The sequence below is a fragment of the Hyla sarda genome, chromosome 5 (assembly GCF_029499605.1).
Source record: "Hyla sarda isolate aHylSar1 chromosome 5, aHylSar1.hap1, whole genome shotgun sequence".
Taxonomy (NCBI): Eukaryota; Metazoa; Chordata; class Amphibia; order Anura; family Hylidae; genus Hyla; species Hyla sarda.
The window spans coordinates 357,666,389-357,681,229 of NC_079193.1; the positions used below are offsets into that span (position 1 = coordinate 357,666,389).

Consider the following 14,841-nt stretch of genomic DNA (forward strand, 5'->3'; position numbering starts at 1 on the left):
CCTCTCCCTATACACCCAAGTAGCCAAAAGGGAGCGGCATAGCGGTAGCCACAAGGATCCATAAAGATGTGAAGCAGCATCTATACTAAGTGACGGGTCCAAACCCTGGTAGTGTAAAGGTGATGCTGGCTATGACAGAGGGCAAGACCCACAGGGGCACAGCAGGATGGAAAAAAAACCTAAACCAGTGTTTCCCAACCAGGGTGACTCCAACAGTTGCAAAACTACAACTCCCAGCATGCCCGGACAGCCAAAGGCTGTCCGGGCATGCTGGGAGTTGTAGTTTTGCAACAGCTGGAGGCACCCTAGTTGGAAAACACTGGCCTACAGTCACCTGAACCTCCAGCATACTGTGATGTCAGAAATAAGGGTTGATCTGAGTTTTTTTTTTCCTGTTTTCTATGTTGAAAAATAAAAGTTATTTGTTCAACCGCAACAAAAGTTTTGCGCCATTCTAGAGGGAACCGCCTCATACAAATAGAAGAAAACAGAGGTTCAGCCGCGGCCTTAAATATTCTGCTGTTTACAGACGTCTCCTACTGCACTTATTGTGGGACAAGTAGCTGGAAAAAGTTTCTATAGCTCCAGCGAAATCCTTCTAAGCTTTATATATAAACACTTGCTGGAAAAACAAGGCCGGGACATGCCGTGTAACTCACCGCCAGGTCACATGTGACAACACCGGGAGGCCAGCACGCGGCTAATATTAGCATCTGCTTCGCCGTCCTAGAGAGGCTCAGGAGTCACCGCCACTGTAAACAAAGCGAGAAAACAACATTAAGGACCAACACTGCTCGGGACCCTCTGAAGAGACGTACAGCAAGGTAAACTCTAAAATAGCACATCTTTTATCCTATTCAATCTACCTCATATCTATCTCTCTATCTCATATCTATCTATCTCATATCTATCTATCTATCTATCTATCTATCTATCTCATATCTATCTATCTATCTATCTATCTCATATCTATCTATCTAATATCTATCTATCTAATATCTATCTATCTATCTATCTATCTATCTCATATCTATCTCATATCTATCTATCTATCTATCTATCTATCTCATATCTATCTATCTATCTAATATCTATCTATCTAATATCTATCTATCTAATATCTATCTATCTATCTATCTATCTCATATCTATCTCATATCTATCTATCTATCTATCTATCTATCTATCTCATATCTATCTATCTAATATTTATCTATCTCATATCTATCTATCTAATATCTATCTATCTATCTCATATCTATCTCATATCTATCTATCTCATATCTATCTATCTATCTCAAATCTATCTCATATCTATCTATCTATCTCATATCTATCTATCTATCTCATATCTATCTATCTATCTATTTCATATCTATCTATCTATCTCATATCTATCTCTCTATCTATCTATCTCATATCTATCTATCTATCTCATATCTATCTATCTCATATCTATCCATCTATCTCATATCTATCTATCTCATATCTATCTCATATCTATCTATCTATCTATCTCATATCTATCTATCTCATATCTATCTATCTCATATCTATCTATCTCATATCTATCTATCTATCTATCTCATATCTATCTATCTATCTATCTCATATCTATCTATCTCATATCTATCTATCTCATATCTATCTATCTATCTCATATCTATCTATCTATCTCATATCTATCTATCTCATATCTATCTATCTATCTATCTATCTATCTATCTCATATCTATCTATCTATCTATCTAATATCTATCTATCTATCTATCTCATATCTATCTATCTATCTAATATCTATCTATCTATCTATCTATCTATCTATCTCATATCTATCTATCTCGTATCTATCTATCTCCTATCTGTCTATCTCATATCTGTCTATCTCATATCTATCTATCTCATATCTATATATATCTATCAATCTATCTATCTCTCTCATATCTATCTCATATCTATCTATCTATCTATCTATCTATCTCATATCTATCTATCTATCTCATATCTATCTATCTCATATCTATCTATCTATCTCTCTCATATCTATCTATCTATCTATCTATCTCATATCTATCTCATATCCATTGATCTATCTATCTATCTCATATCTATCTATTTCATATCTATCTCTCATATCCATGTATCTATCTATCTCATATCTATCTATCTATCTATCTATCTCATATCTATCCATCTATCTCACATCTATCTATCTATCTCATATCTATCTATCTATCTCATATCTATCTATGTATTTATCTATCTGATATCCATCGATCTATCTGTATATCTATCTCATATCTATCTATCTATCTATCTATCTCATATCCATATATCTATCTATCTCATATCTATCTACCTACCTACCTGTCTGTCTATCTATCTCATATCTATCTACCTACCTGTCTCTGTCTGTCTGTCTATCTCATATCTATCTATCTACTAACCTACCTACCTATCTGTCTATCTATCTCAAATCTATATATCTATCTCATATCAATCTATCTATCTCATAGCTATCTACCTACCTACCAGTCTGTCTATCTATCTATCTCATATCTATCTATCTAGCTATCTACTAACCTACCTACCTATCTGTCTATCTCAAATCTATCTATCTATCTATCTATCTCATATCAATCTATCTATCTCATAGCTATCTACCTACCTACCAGTCTGTCTATCTATCTATCTCATATCTATCTATCTAGCTATCTACTAACCTACCTATCTATCTGTCTATCTCAAATCTATCTATCTATCTATCTCATATCAATCTATCTATCTCACATCTATCTATCTATCTACCTACCTACCTGTCTGTCTGTCTGTCTGTCTATCTATCTATCTATTGATTCCTTTACTTATATATGGTTACAGAAGACTGTGGACATAGGAAAACATAACCATCTTATTGACTTTTATAATTTTGTGTTCATGGTTTTGTGTTCACCATAAAAGATATTCTTCCTCTTTATATTAAAATAATCACATTTATGCTCAAGGACTGATCTAAAACTGTGACCATGAAAGAGACACTTAACCTAACCCATTGTTTGATTATGTTTAGCCCCTGTTCACATCTTCATTGAAGGCTTCACTGTAAGCCTCAAATGTTGCGAAAAAATTTGGTAAAATCATGGATACAATTACAAAAGGCCAACAGACACAATTATAGTCAGTGGGATCTGTGAGGCACCATTGGTGTCCACCATGTGACAGAATGACAAACTGCTCTATTGTCCAGGGCCCCTATTCACTAGGGGGATCTTAATATGGCGGGCTTTAGGTTGAGAATATATATTTTGTTATGTTCCTTCTGTAACACTCGCACCTGGCCAGGCTTTGCATGTTGCACTTGGGTCAGTTACAAGTTACAGGCTCTGGGCCAATCAACGCCTTACATAGTGCAGGGACTGCCGTCCAGTTGTGGATCCGCTGTCCACTACGGCGGATAAACAAGTAGGCAGGGAAAGTGGTTCTGGTTGAGCTCAGGGCCACACTATACCCTGCCCGACATGACACCTTCCTTGCCCCCTGCCAATAGATATGTCATATACTTTGTGTTGGTTTTTCATGACCTTTCTCGGCTTATTGTTAAATAGTCAACCAGACATCATGGCCTATTATAAATGGAAACTCTTAACTCTTCTTTTTTTATAGGATGGAAGAAGATAAGAAGTCTTCTAGTATGGCTTCTGACATGTTGTCTCTCGCGCACAAGTTAGTGTGTTTCATTCATTGGAGACTTATCTAATTGTAATAATCGGGTCACCATGGAGGGCAAAACCAATGAAGTCTTACTATTTCATGATGAAAACTTCTCCAGTGACTTACTGAGGCAGCTGAACAAGCTGCGAGAATCCAGATTACTTACTGACGTTACCATATGCAGCAATGACTGTGAATTCCCTTGTCATAGGAACGTCTTGGCCTCCAGTAGCCCATACTTCAAGGCGATGTTCTGCAGCAATTTTATGGAGAGTAGTCAAGACAAGGTTTGTTTGATGGGCATTGACCCAGACACCCTTCACCTGATTATTGACTATGTCTACACTGGGGAGATCTCCATAACATTGGACAACGTCTTTAGCCTCCTTCAAGGTTCTTCACTATTACAGTATGAAAAACTATTGGGCGTTTGCTCAAAATTCCTCCAGGACCAAATGACTGCACAAAATTGTTTAAGTATAATCCGATTATCTGAGTTCTTTAGCTGTAAGAACCTCCACAAGAAGGCTAAACAAATGGCTTTGCAATATTTTAAAGACGTGTCCATTTCAGACGACTTGAAGGATCTCGGTGTCTCAGAACTGTTGGACTATATAGGAGACGACAACCTTTGCGGTGAAGAGGAACAAGTGTTCGAGGCTCTGATGACCTGGATCAGACACGATGAACTTGGCCGAAAGTGCTATATACAAGAATTGTTTCAAAAGGTCAGACTCCAGTATGTCCATCCAACTTTCCTTTTCCATTTCATTGCCAATGACCCTCTTATTCAGTCTTCAGCGTCTTGCAGGAGAATGTTGGAATCGGCATGTAGAGTATTATTCGCTCATAACACAACCTTCTCCCCAGACACTAAACCCATGTGTCATGTCCCACGTCGGTTTTCTCACCAAGAATATCTCATCACCGTAGGAGGCCGGAAAGACAACCAGCAGACCACCAGAGACGTCCTGATGTATAATGAGAAAACCAGTCAATGGTTGAGGCTTGCCAAGCTTCCAGAACGTCTACACAAGGCTTCGGCCGTCGGATTGCATGGTAATGTGTATGTCCTGGGTGGGTTGTCCATTGGCAACAAAGAAAATACTGTCACCTCAAGTGTTTATGTTCTGTCTCTCAAATTAAACCAGTGGCACAAAGGTGAAGCCATGCTTGTTCCGAGATACTCTCACATGAGTATCGGATACAGAAACTATATCTTCTCCATGGGGGGAATCGGAGCAAAACAACAAATCCTGAACTCGGTGGAGAGGTTTGATAGCATTTATAACTCTTGGGAGACAATGGCTAGTATGCCAGTCACTGTCCTTCACCCAGCAATAGCCTCCAAAGATGAAAGGATATACCTTTTTGGTGGAGAAGATGTGATGCAGAATCCGGTCCGACTCATACAGGTCAGCCCAGATCGAAAAATCTTTCATTGGTCTCATATTCACCACTGGTTATTTCTATGCACAAGGAGTCATACAGTCATTGTGGAAGATCAATCAGAATTGGTGCATAGGAAAACTGGAGCAGTAGCCCATAGCAAATAAGACCTGGGGCCCTTTGAGGAAATAAGGCAGTAAAATGATTGGTTACCCTGGGTTACTACTACACTTTCCTTTGCACCAGGGCCCTTTCATTTATCTTAAAGCTTGTGTAACGGAGCTGGATGTGGTTCCTCTAACCTGTGTGGCTGATGACTCGGACCGTATCGGGGAGCGGAGTCTAAGGTGCCGCTGGTCTTTACCAGAACCCACTGCAAGGCAGGATGGGCTTGCTGTGGCAGGCGACACCCAGGTCACTACCCTCGACACGGTTCGACCACACAGGTAGCTGGGCAAGGCAAGGTACCGAAGGATAAGGCAGAAGCGTAGTCAAATGTAGCAGAAGGTCAAGGCAGGCGGCAAAGGTGCGGAGTCTAATAACGTAGCGGAAGGTCTGGATACACGGGTAAGGCTAACATGCTATAATGGTCGCTTAATCTCAGGCTAGGGGCACTGAAGATCAGGCAGGGAAGTGTGGGAGGTGCAGGGACTTATAATGTGGTGGCAGGTGCAAACACTCATTATGGGCGCACTGGCCCTTTAAATTTCAGAGCTCCGGCACGCGCGCGCCCTAGGATACAGGGACGCGCGCACCAGAGCTGAGAGACAGAGGCAGTGGAGGAGTGGTAAGTGACGGGTTGAGACTCGCATGCGGGCGCATCCCGCCATGCGAATCCCAGCCCCGCGGACAGCAGGGACAAAGCGCTTGCGGACGGCGTGTGTGCAGCCATAGCGCAGTCCTTAACAGCTTGCTGTACACATTAGAGATGTATGACAAGCTTGTTGGGGGCCTCTCGAATCTTCTCTAGGCCTAAAGATGCCCAACTACCCATATAGCTTAGCATGAAGGCTTTGTACACCATCACAACATTATGTATTTTTTTTTACCCCATTTCAACAAAAATGAAAAAAAAAAAAAAGGGACTTAGTAATAGGTGTTATTTAAAAATGTTCTTGAGACCTATGAAGATCTATGGGTCTCCATGGTAACAGACTACAAACCAACTTTGTGTAGTCTGATCCTGCAGAAATACTCTGTTCTGTGCTTTACTGAATGCGCAGTATATTAGGAGAACAGTAGAGGACAGACGGAGGGGAGAATGACTACAAGATCTGACTACACAGGGATTGGTTGTAGTCTGTTACCATGGAGACACATATGTCTACATAAGAGCTATAGACACAAAATGGAAGGATGTGATCTATATACTTTATTTTAGATACATTTAAAAGGGTACTCCGCTGCCCCGGCGTTTGGAACATTTTATTCCGAATGCGCTGGGTGCGGGTGCCGGGGGTCGTGATGTCACGGCCACGCCCCTTGTGACATCACACCACGCCCCCTCAATGCAAGTCAATGGGAGGGGGCGTGACGTGACATCACAAGGGGGCTTGGCCGTGACGTCACGACCCCCGCCGGCCGCACCCAGCATTCTAAATGAACGCTGGGTGCTGCACATAGATCGTGGGGGTCCCAGCGGTGGGACCCCCGCGATCAGACATCTTATTCCCTATCGTTTGGATAGGGAATAAGATGTCTAGGGGCGGAGTACCCCTTCAAGCAGTCAATAAGGCCAGCTACAATTATTTTTATAGCCAGATGGCCAAAAGTGTCACTGTACAGGGAAAAATAGAATCCAGACCCCCAATGAACATGAAGTCATGGCACCTCCTGGTAATATGCCATCCATTATAGATGAGGATACCCCTCAAAGGGGTACTTCAGGATTTAAAAACATCTCCTATTCAAAGGAAAGAGGATAAGTGTTTAATCATGGTCTGACCGACTTCAGGGTACCTCAAAGATCTCCATTACGGGGCCCCCACTGCATGGAGTGCAGGAACGGCATATGCTCCATACATTCTCTATAGGAGCACCGGAGATACCCGATTCAAGCTTTTGTGTATCTGCGATGACCCACAGACAATGCATGGAACGTGTGCTAACCAGGGATCAAGTGCTGCAGGAATGCATGGGAACTGAGTTCCTGCACTTTTTCCACAGCAGGACCACCATCCCAATTAGCAGTACCAGTCATTGAGTGGAAATCTTGGGTTGAGTTCCCACACTTTTGTTCCCAGGACTTGACCCCTGGTGCTAACCCACCACTCCGTGCAGAGGGGAGAGTTTGAGCCCTTTTCTGGAGACTGTCAAGGGTCCCAGATGTGTGACCCCCGCATTCAGAAACTTATCCCCCCCCCCGTCCTGTTGATAGTGGGGTACCCTTAACCCCTTATCCTGCTTGTGTTACATAGTCTGCACTGTGGCCAGCAGTGTCCCTGTTTCACTTTTATGCACTTTTGCCACTTGTAGATCACAAGGAATTGCATCTGGTTATACTTATTATTCAGTGGTCCCATTTAGCAGTGAGATCATTATGTAAGATTAAAGGGGTTATCCAGGAAAAAAATTATACGTTTTTTATATATCAATTGGCTCCAGAAAGTTAAACAGATTTGTAAATTACTTCTATTTAAAAAAAAAAAAAAATCTTAATCCTTTCAGTACTTATGAGCTGCTGAAGTTGAGTTGTTCTTTTCTGTCTAAGCGCTCTCTGCTGACACCTGTCTCGGGAACTGTCCAGAGTAGAAGCAAAATCCCCATTCTACTCTGTGCAGTTCCCGAGACAAGCAGAGATGTCAGCAGAGAGCACTGTTGTCAGACAGAAAAGAACAACTCAACTTCAGCAGCTGATAATTATTGGAAGGATTAAGATTTTGTAATACAAGTAATTTACAAATCTGTTTAACTTTCTGGAGACAGTTGATATTTAAAAAAAAATATATATATGTTTTTTCCCGGATAACCCCTTTAAACTTATGGATAAAGATAACATTTTAATACATCCATTTGTAAATGGGGCAGGCAGAATATTTCACACTGTACTGTACTGTTTTATGTGGGCGTTGTGCCTTGGGCAGGATAGTATTAGAACAATACACCGTGTGTGTCCTTGGATCCTTCTTAGGAAATAAAGGACAGTTCAAGGGTCTTGTAAATAAATAACTATTGTTTTCCTCCAAGATCTGTACATAACTATCATTCCTTCTTTATGGCAACCTGGAGAGAATAAAATAAATAAAAAACACCAAAGAATAGATATTTCTTATGGATAATTATTTGTATTAGAAAAGCTGTCGAACCTGCACTAATAAGGACAAATCTAAACTCGTATTAATGCTAAAAACTCCAACTATACGGCTCCCAGAAACATAGCCTAGGTAGCTGTATACTGTGCCTAGCATTAGAGATGAGCGAACTTACAGTAAATTCCATTCGTCACAAACTTCTCGGCTCGGCAGTTGATGGATTTTCCTGCGTAAATTAGTTCAGCCTTCAGGTGCTCCGGTGGGCTGGAAAAGGTGGATACAGTCCTAGGAAAGAGTCTCCTAGGAATGTATCCACCTTTTCCAGCCCACCGGAGCACCGGAAAGCTGAACTAATTTATGCAGGAAAAGTAATCAACTGCCGAGCCGAGAAGTTCGTGACGAATCGAATTTACTGTAAGTTCGCTCATCTCTACCTAGCATCAAGCTGGAAAGGACATTTAGGGGGGAGGAGTTACTTTTGGTACGGCTGCTGCTCTGAGCCAATCAGCATTGACCCATGTGATCTCAGCAAAGCGGATTGGCTGGGAGCACACTGTATTTTTAAAGGGGTACTCCGGTGGAAAACTTTTTTTTTTTTTTTAAATCAACTGGTGCCAGAAAGTAAAACAGATTTGTAAATTACTTCTATTAAAAAATTGTAATCCTTCCAGTACTTATTAGCTGCTGAATACTACAGAGGAAATTATTGTCTTTTTGGAACACAGAGCTCTCTGCTGACATCATGACCACAGTGCTCTCTGCTGACATCTCTGTCCATTTTTAGGAACTGTCCAGAGCAGCATGTGTTTGCTATGGGGATTTTCTCCTACTCTGGACAGTTCTTAAAATGGACAGAGATGTCAGCAGAGAGCACTGTGCTCGTGATGTCAGCAGAGAGCACTGTGTTCCAAAAAGAAAAGAATTTCCTCTGTAGTATTCAGCAGCTAACAAGTACTAGAAGGAGTAAGATTTTTTAATAGAAGTAATTTACAAATCTGTTTGACTTTCTGGCACCAGTTGATAAAAAAAATTAATAAATAAATAAAATAAGTTTTCCACCGGAGTACCCCTTTAAGCTTGATGCTTTCCCCCAAACCTGCAACAGAAGCTAATAGCAAAATCAGACACATTTCCCCATGATAGTAAAAGTCAGACAGATTCCCAAATGGTAACCAGGGACGGAGTGTGTAGCTTCTTCTGCAGAAATTATGGACATAACTATAGGATTCCTTTAATATGAAAAATGTATTAAAAAATAAAAATAAAAAATAAAATCCTTCTTCTGTTTTAGGTTTATCACGTTTTCAGAAACATGTGGTTCAGGATGGAGACCAGAATGGTTAAAAATGTCTGCGCCCCTGCAGTGGTTGTTGGTGAGAAGATTATAATAATCGGTGGTGAGTTCTTCCTATTTAGAACATTATTTTACTTTAAAAAAAAAAAATCAATATTATAAAGGCTTGTGAAGTGTCAAACGTTTTTATCCATTCACCTGTATTTACAGAAATGCCCCCATAATAGGATTGTTTTTCATTTTTATTTCTTGTTTATTTCTAGAATGCAATATGAAACAACTTTCTAAATAGTCTTTATTAAAAATTTCCTACCATTTAGAAGCTACTTGGGGAAGATAAGCTGAGTCAGAATTAGGCCATGCTCACACAACACAAATTCCATTAAGTCCCATTGCACACAGTGGAATTTTGGCAGTGCAAAATCCTTATTTTGGACTCTTCAAAAAAAAATTGACATGTCAATTCTTGCGGCGGAATCCGTTCGGAAATGTACAGCCCTCTATGGAGACGGCACATTTCTGAGTGGTCCCAGCACTGGCATGTTCTGCCGGTGCCCACTATCCACCCGTGTTTTCTGGACGGACATTCTGCAAAAATTTAGCATGACCTTAGAGATAGCAGCAGGGAGGAGGAATCGGGACTGAGCGATTCACTCCCCGCTTCACTGCTCTCCCCGCCGCCTCGCTGCAGGAGACAGATGGTTTACTAAATCTAGGGAGTCAGTCATGTGCAGAAAGACTGGGAGAGCAGTGAGCTGGAGAGAGAAGTGTTCAGCCGAGCGCTTCCCTCAGTACATTCTAGCAATCAGTGGGGGTCTGAACATCCAAACTCTGACCGATCAAATCTTTTGACAGGTCTCTATGAAATGTCAAAAGTTTTTTCAAATGCTTTGAACTCTTTAAAGGGTATTCTGGGACAGAATAAAAAATAAATAAATAAATAAACCTGCACAACCAAAAAAAACCTGTACTTACCTCCTGCCGCACCCCTGGTGCCTCCGGTATCTTGCTTCCGACCTCCAATGTGGTCTTTTTCCTTGCACCAGGGTCTAATACATCACACTGCCATTCAGCCAATCACTGGCCGGGACGCAACCCTGCTGTGGCCAATGATTAGCTGAGCTGTAGTCTGACAAGTTGACCAAAAGAACCAGGAAGAAGACCACATGGGAGGAAACCCGGAGGCATCGGGGGAGCAGCGGGAGGTAAGTCCAGGTTTTGTTTTTTCAATGCTGGCCACTGGGCAGGATTTTTAAAACAAAAAGTTCTATCCTGGAGTACCACTTTAAATGGGCACTGTCAGATGTAATAAAAATGATCTGTTGTACATCTTGGCAAAACAATAGTTTTTCTAATATACATCTTTTTTTTTTTTTTTTTTTTTAAACACATTTTATTAAAGAAAACTGCCTTTGAAAATCCCACCACTAGGGGTCCCCATACCTTCTGGGACACTGATGTTTCCCAAAGCAGCATAAGGGTGTCCAAGGGTCATGGACATGAGATGGTTGATTTACAAGGCTGCAGGAGGAACACTGCCTGCAGCAACACTGCTGTAACACAGAGTTTTACCAAACCTGTGCCTCCAGCTGTTGCAAAACTACAACTTCAAGCATGCCTGGACAGTCAAAGAATGTCTGGGCATGCTGGGAGTTGTAGCTTTGCAAAAGTTGCAGGCAGAGTGAGGGAGGGGGAGGAGTCATCACAGTGCAGGTAAGAGATGGACACGCCCCCTCCCTTTGACAAGATGGAAAAGACATTGAGCAGCTGTAATGTGCTACTTTTTAGTGAAATATGGATGATAGAGACATAAAAATTACTTGTACATGATCAGGATGAGGTACTGATTAACATATTACAGTTTTTTTATTTTTTTTGTGGGATCTGACTGGCTTTAAAGGGGTAATTCAAAATGTACTACTTATCACCTCTCCACAGCATAGGTAATAGGTATCTCATGAGTGGGGTTCCGACTGCTGGGAACCCTAATGATCACTGGGGTCCCAAGTGCTCCTTTTCTATTCTAATGGCGGTCAAGTATCCATTCTGCCTCTCCATCCAAACTCTCCGGGATAGCAACCTATAGCGCTGTTTTTCCGTACACATTGGCCCTCATGTACTAAGAGTGTTGTGTAGTTTTCTTTGTGGGTTTTAATTCCCTACAATTTATTTTCCACGGTATTTAATAAGGTTTCCCTACATTTTGCTTTTTTTTACACATGCTCTGATCTGTGGGGTTTTCCTCAGCTCAAATCCACCACATTTTATGGGGAACCTTAGTAAGTATGTTGGGTTTTTGTGAAAATGTCGGGAACACGCCCCTTTTCTGAGACCACGCCCCATTTTCCTGGTGGCCACGCCCCTTTTTCGAGTTTTCTTAGCAAAATGGAGAGTAAGTCGGGTTTTTCAATTCTGGCGCAAATTCTGGCGCAGACAGAATTTCTGGCACAATGCGACAGAATTTGGCGCACAACCAAACAAAGCATGTCTGGTTTGCATTAGTAAATGAGGGCCATTGTTTTTCAAATACCCACATTTACAATGTAGTTCAGTTCAGGTGAATAACTATAGTAACACCCTAAACCCCCCCATCTTAAAGGGGTATTCCAGGCAAAAACTTTTTTTTTATATATCAACTGGCTCCGGAAAGATAAACAGATTTGTAAATTACTTCTATTAAAAAATCTTAATCCTTCCAATAGTTATTAGCTTCTGAAGTTTTCTGTCTTACTGCTCAATGATGATGTCACATCCCGGAAGTTGTGCATGATGGGAAAATATCCCCATAGGAGCTGGACAGCTCCCGGGACGTGAGTCATCAGAGAGCAGTTAGAATGAAAACAACAACTCAACTTCAGAAGCTAATAACTATTGGAAGGATTAAGATTTTTTAATAGAAGTAATTTACAAATCTGTTTAACTTTCCAGAGCCAGTTGATATATATATATAAAAAAAGTTTTCGCCTGGAATACCCCTTTAAAGAGATTGGGGTCATCTTCTCATGGGCCCCAGAGCAGCAATGCCGAAATTTGGTTTCACACTCTACACGAGCATGTCCTACTGTGGGGCATCATGAGTTCAGCACTAGATGTGACTGGGGTATACCATAGCAGTTATGGATGGAATAAGAGTACAATGTAAAGCAGTGGTCTCAAACTGTGGCCCTCCAGATGTTGCAAAACTTCAACTCCCAGCATGCCCGGACAGCCGTTGGCTGTCCGGGCATGCTGGGAGTTGAAGTTTTGCAACATCTGGAGGGCCACAGTTTGGAGACCACTAATGTAAAGGCTTGTGGGTATACAATTTTGCTGTTCTATATAACTCTGTATTTAAATATCCATCTATGCAGTTAACTTACCTATGGAACTAACTCTCTCGGAACTTTCCAGGTTACACCAGAAGAATGATTTCCTATGACATGACACAAAATACATTTGCCAAGTGTGCCGACATGAAGGACAGAAGGATGCACCATGGGGCCACCGTCCTGCGGAATAAGATCTATGTAACAGGCGGCCGTTGTCTGACCGTGGACAACACCATTGAGGACTCCGATTCCTTTGACTGCTATGACCCCAATACTGATACATGGACTTCTAAGGGGAAACTGCCTTATAGACTGTTTGACCATGGCTGCCTTACTCTGCAGTGTATCCCTACACAATTACACTAAACAAAGATAAACTTCAGGCCAAGATCAAGTACTGTCAATTGGTATGGTCCAATGCATCGACTCTGCATTATTCTTATTGTGGTGCCACAGGGGTGCTAGGAAAATACCTTATCAATTCGTGACGCCAGGGCACCGTTAACCTATACACGGTCCGAGGTTGGAGACAGCTTCTCCTGGGCCAGACACAGGGAGTAAAGGAACACACCGATGTCATATTACGGATAACTGTTTTTACTGAGCGGGGTGCAAATGGTATTACACAGACAGTATGGTGCTGAGTGATAGGATGCAGTGTAACCCTTGGTAGCCCTGTTGCCTTGCTGGGACTGGTGGTGCTTTAACCCAATAGTTTAATACTGACTTGAGAGATGATTGAAGATTGACCCAGGTCGCTAGGGTTCTGTCAAGGTCTTGTAGTTTCCTCCGCCAGGGCATGAACTTCTACCTTGCGGGTGATCCTTGCAGAATGACCGGATAAAGTAGATGTGATCTGGGCCTTCCCTTCTCCACACACCTCACACCTTTACCACATTGGTGCTAAGGAACAACTGGAGATGAACTGGGGCAACGCTTTCCCCCACTACACTATATGGCTAAGAATTTAGGAGTTCCCATTGGCAGGCAGGGTCACATGGGCTTACACCGCCCCTCCCTCTTAAAGGTACAACAACACATAAATAACATAGATAGAAATAACACCACATGATAATTACAAAAATATATTCACTTTTGGCAAAGTGCTGGGACATAATAAACACAATAATACGTTCCTCAGTGGGCCCAACACCTGTGCTGCAGGGCTGCCTGAGGAAGTCCAAAGCCACAGGACAACCTTTGGTACTGGGACACCACATTATACCATGTGATCCATATATTCTCCAGCCCTGTTCATTTTTTTCTGTATTCTTTTGGGTCCTGCCCAGTGAGTGATGTCCACACTCTTGTTTGGGGGGGGAGGCATGGTACATCTACTGTTTATAAACCTGTTTTTGTGGCATTTGCACTTTAATACACTTGTCCAGTGTGTCCTCCGTGTTCATTTACATGTGAACCGAATAAAGATTTTTTTCTTTGAATGGTACTTTGTCGTTTTCTTGGAAACATTTCAGAACAGAGAGCAACATGAACTCAAGGGTGGTCAGTACATCACCCTGCCACTCAGCGATGCCCCACCCTAGCCAATGCCTGGCTGAGCGACAGTATGATGTATTGAGCCCCGGTGCCAGAGCTCAATTTGTCACATTGCCGCTCAGCCAATCACTGGCCGAGTTGGGACGTTGCTGCAGCGATTCACTAGGCCACAGGGAGCCATTTTGACCACAGAGAACCAGGTTCTGCTCCTGTTCACACTATGAGAATATCATCCTACAAGTTTCCTATCTACAAGAAGAAGAACTTTGTCTTCACAAGAGAGGAGAATACTGAACAAGGGCCTCTCTGTATTACAATGATTTCTTCTTCGGCCTGCAGTCAGATCGGTACTGCCACGTCAGAAAGACTTCCAGGTATCGTGTCACAAGGG

General features: G+C 41.8%; 1 protein-coding gene across 1 annotated transcript; it reads left to right on the forward strand.

The window, feature by feature from the left end:
- The first annotated feature begins 706 nt into the window (after positions 1 to 706).
- KLHL38 (kelch like family member 38) lies at positions 707 to 14,375 on the forward strand. Its single transcript, XM_056522699.1, has 4 exons — positions 707 to 824; positions 3,664 to 5,126; positions 9,643 to 9,748; positions 13,036 to 14,375. The coding sequence occupies exons 2-4, from the start codon at positions 3,777 to 3,779 to the stop codon at positions 13,317 to 13,319; spliced, it is 1,740 nt and encodes a 579-aa protein (XP_056378674.1). The 5' UTR covers positions 707 to 824; positions 3,664 to 3,776; the 3' UTR covers positions 13,320 to 14,375.
- Positions 14,376 to 14,841: the final 466 nt, after the last annotated feature.

What these genes read in the sequence shown, in the direction of transcription:
- KLHL38 (XM_056522699.1), top strand. Translation starts at nt 3,777, where the DNA reads ATGGAGGGCAAAACCAATGAAGTCTTACTATTTCATGATGAAAACTTC. An exon ending in ATCCGGTCCGACTCATACAG is followed by an intron (nt 5,127 to 9,642) that starts GTCAGCCCAGAT and finishes CTTCTGTTTTAG; the next exon opens with GTTTATCACGTTTTCAGAAA. An exon ending in GAAGATTATAATAATCGGTG is followed by an intron (nt 9,749 to 13,035) that starts GTGAGTTCTTCC and finishes GGAACTTTCCAG; the next exon opens with GTTACACCAGAAGAATGATT.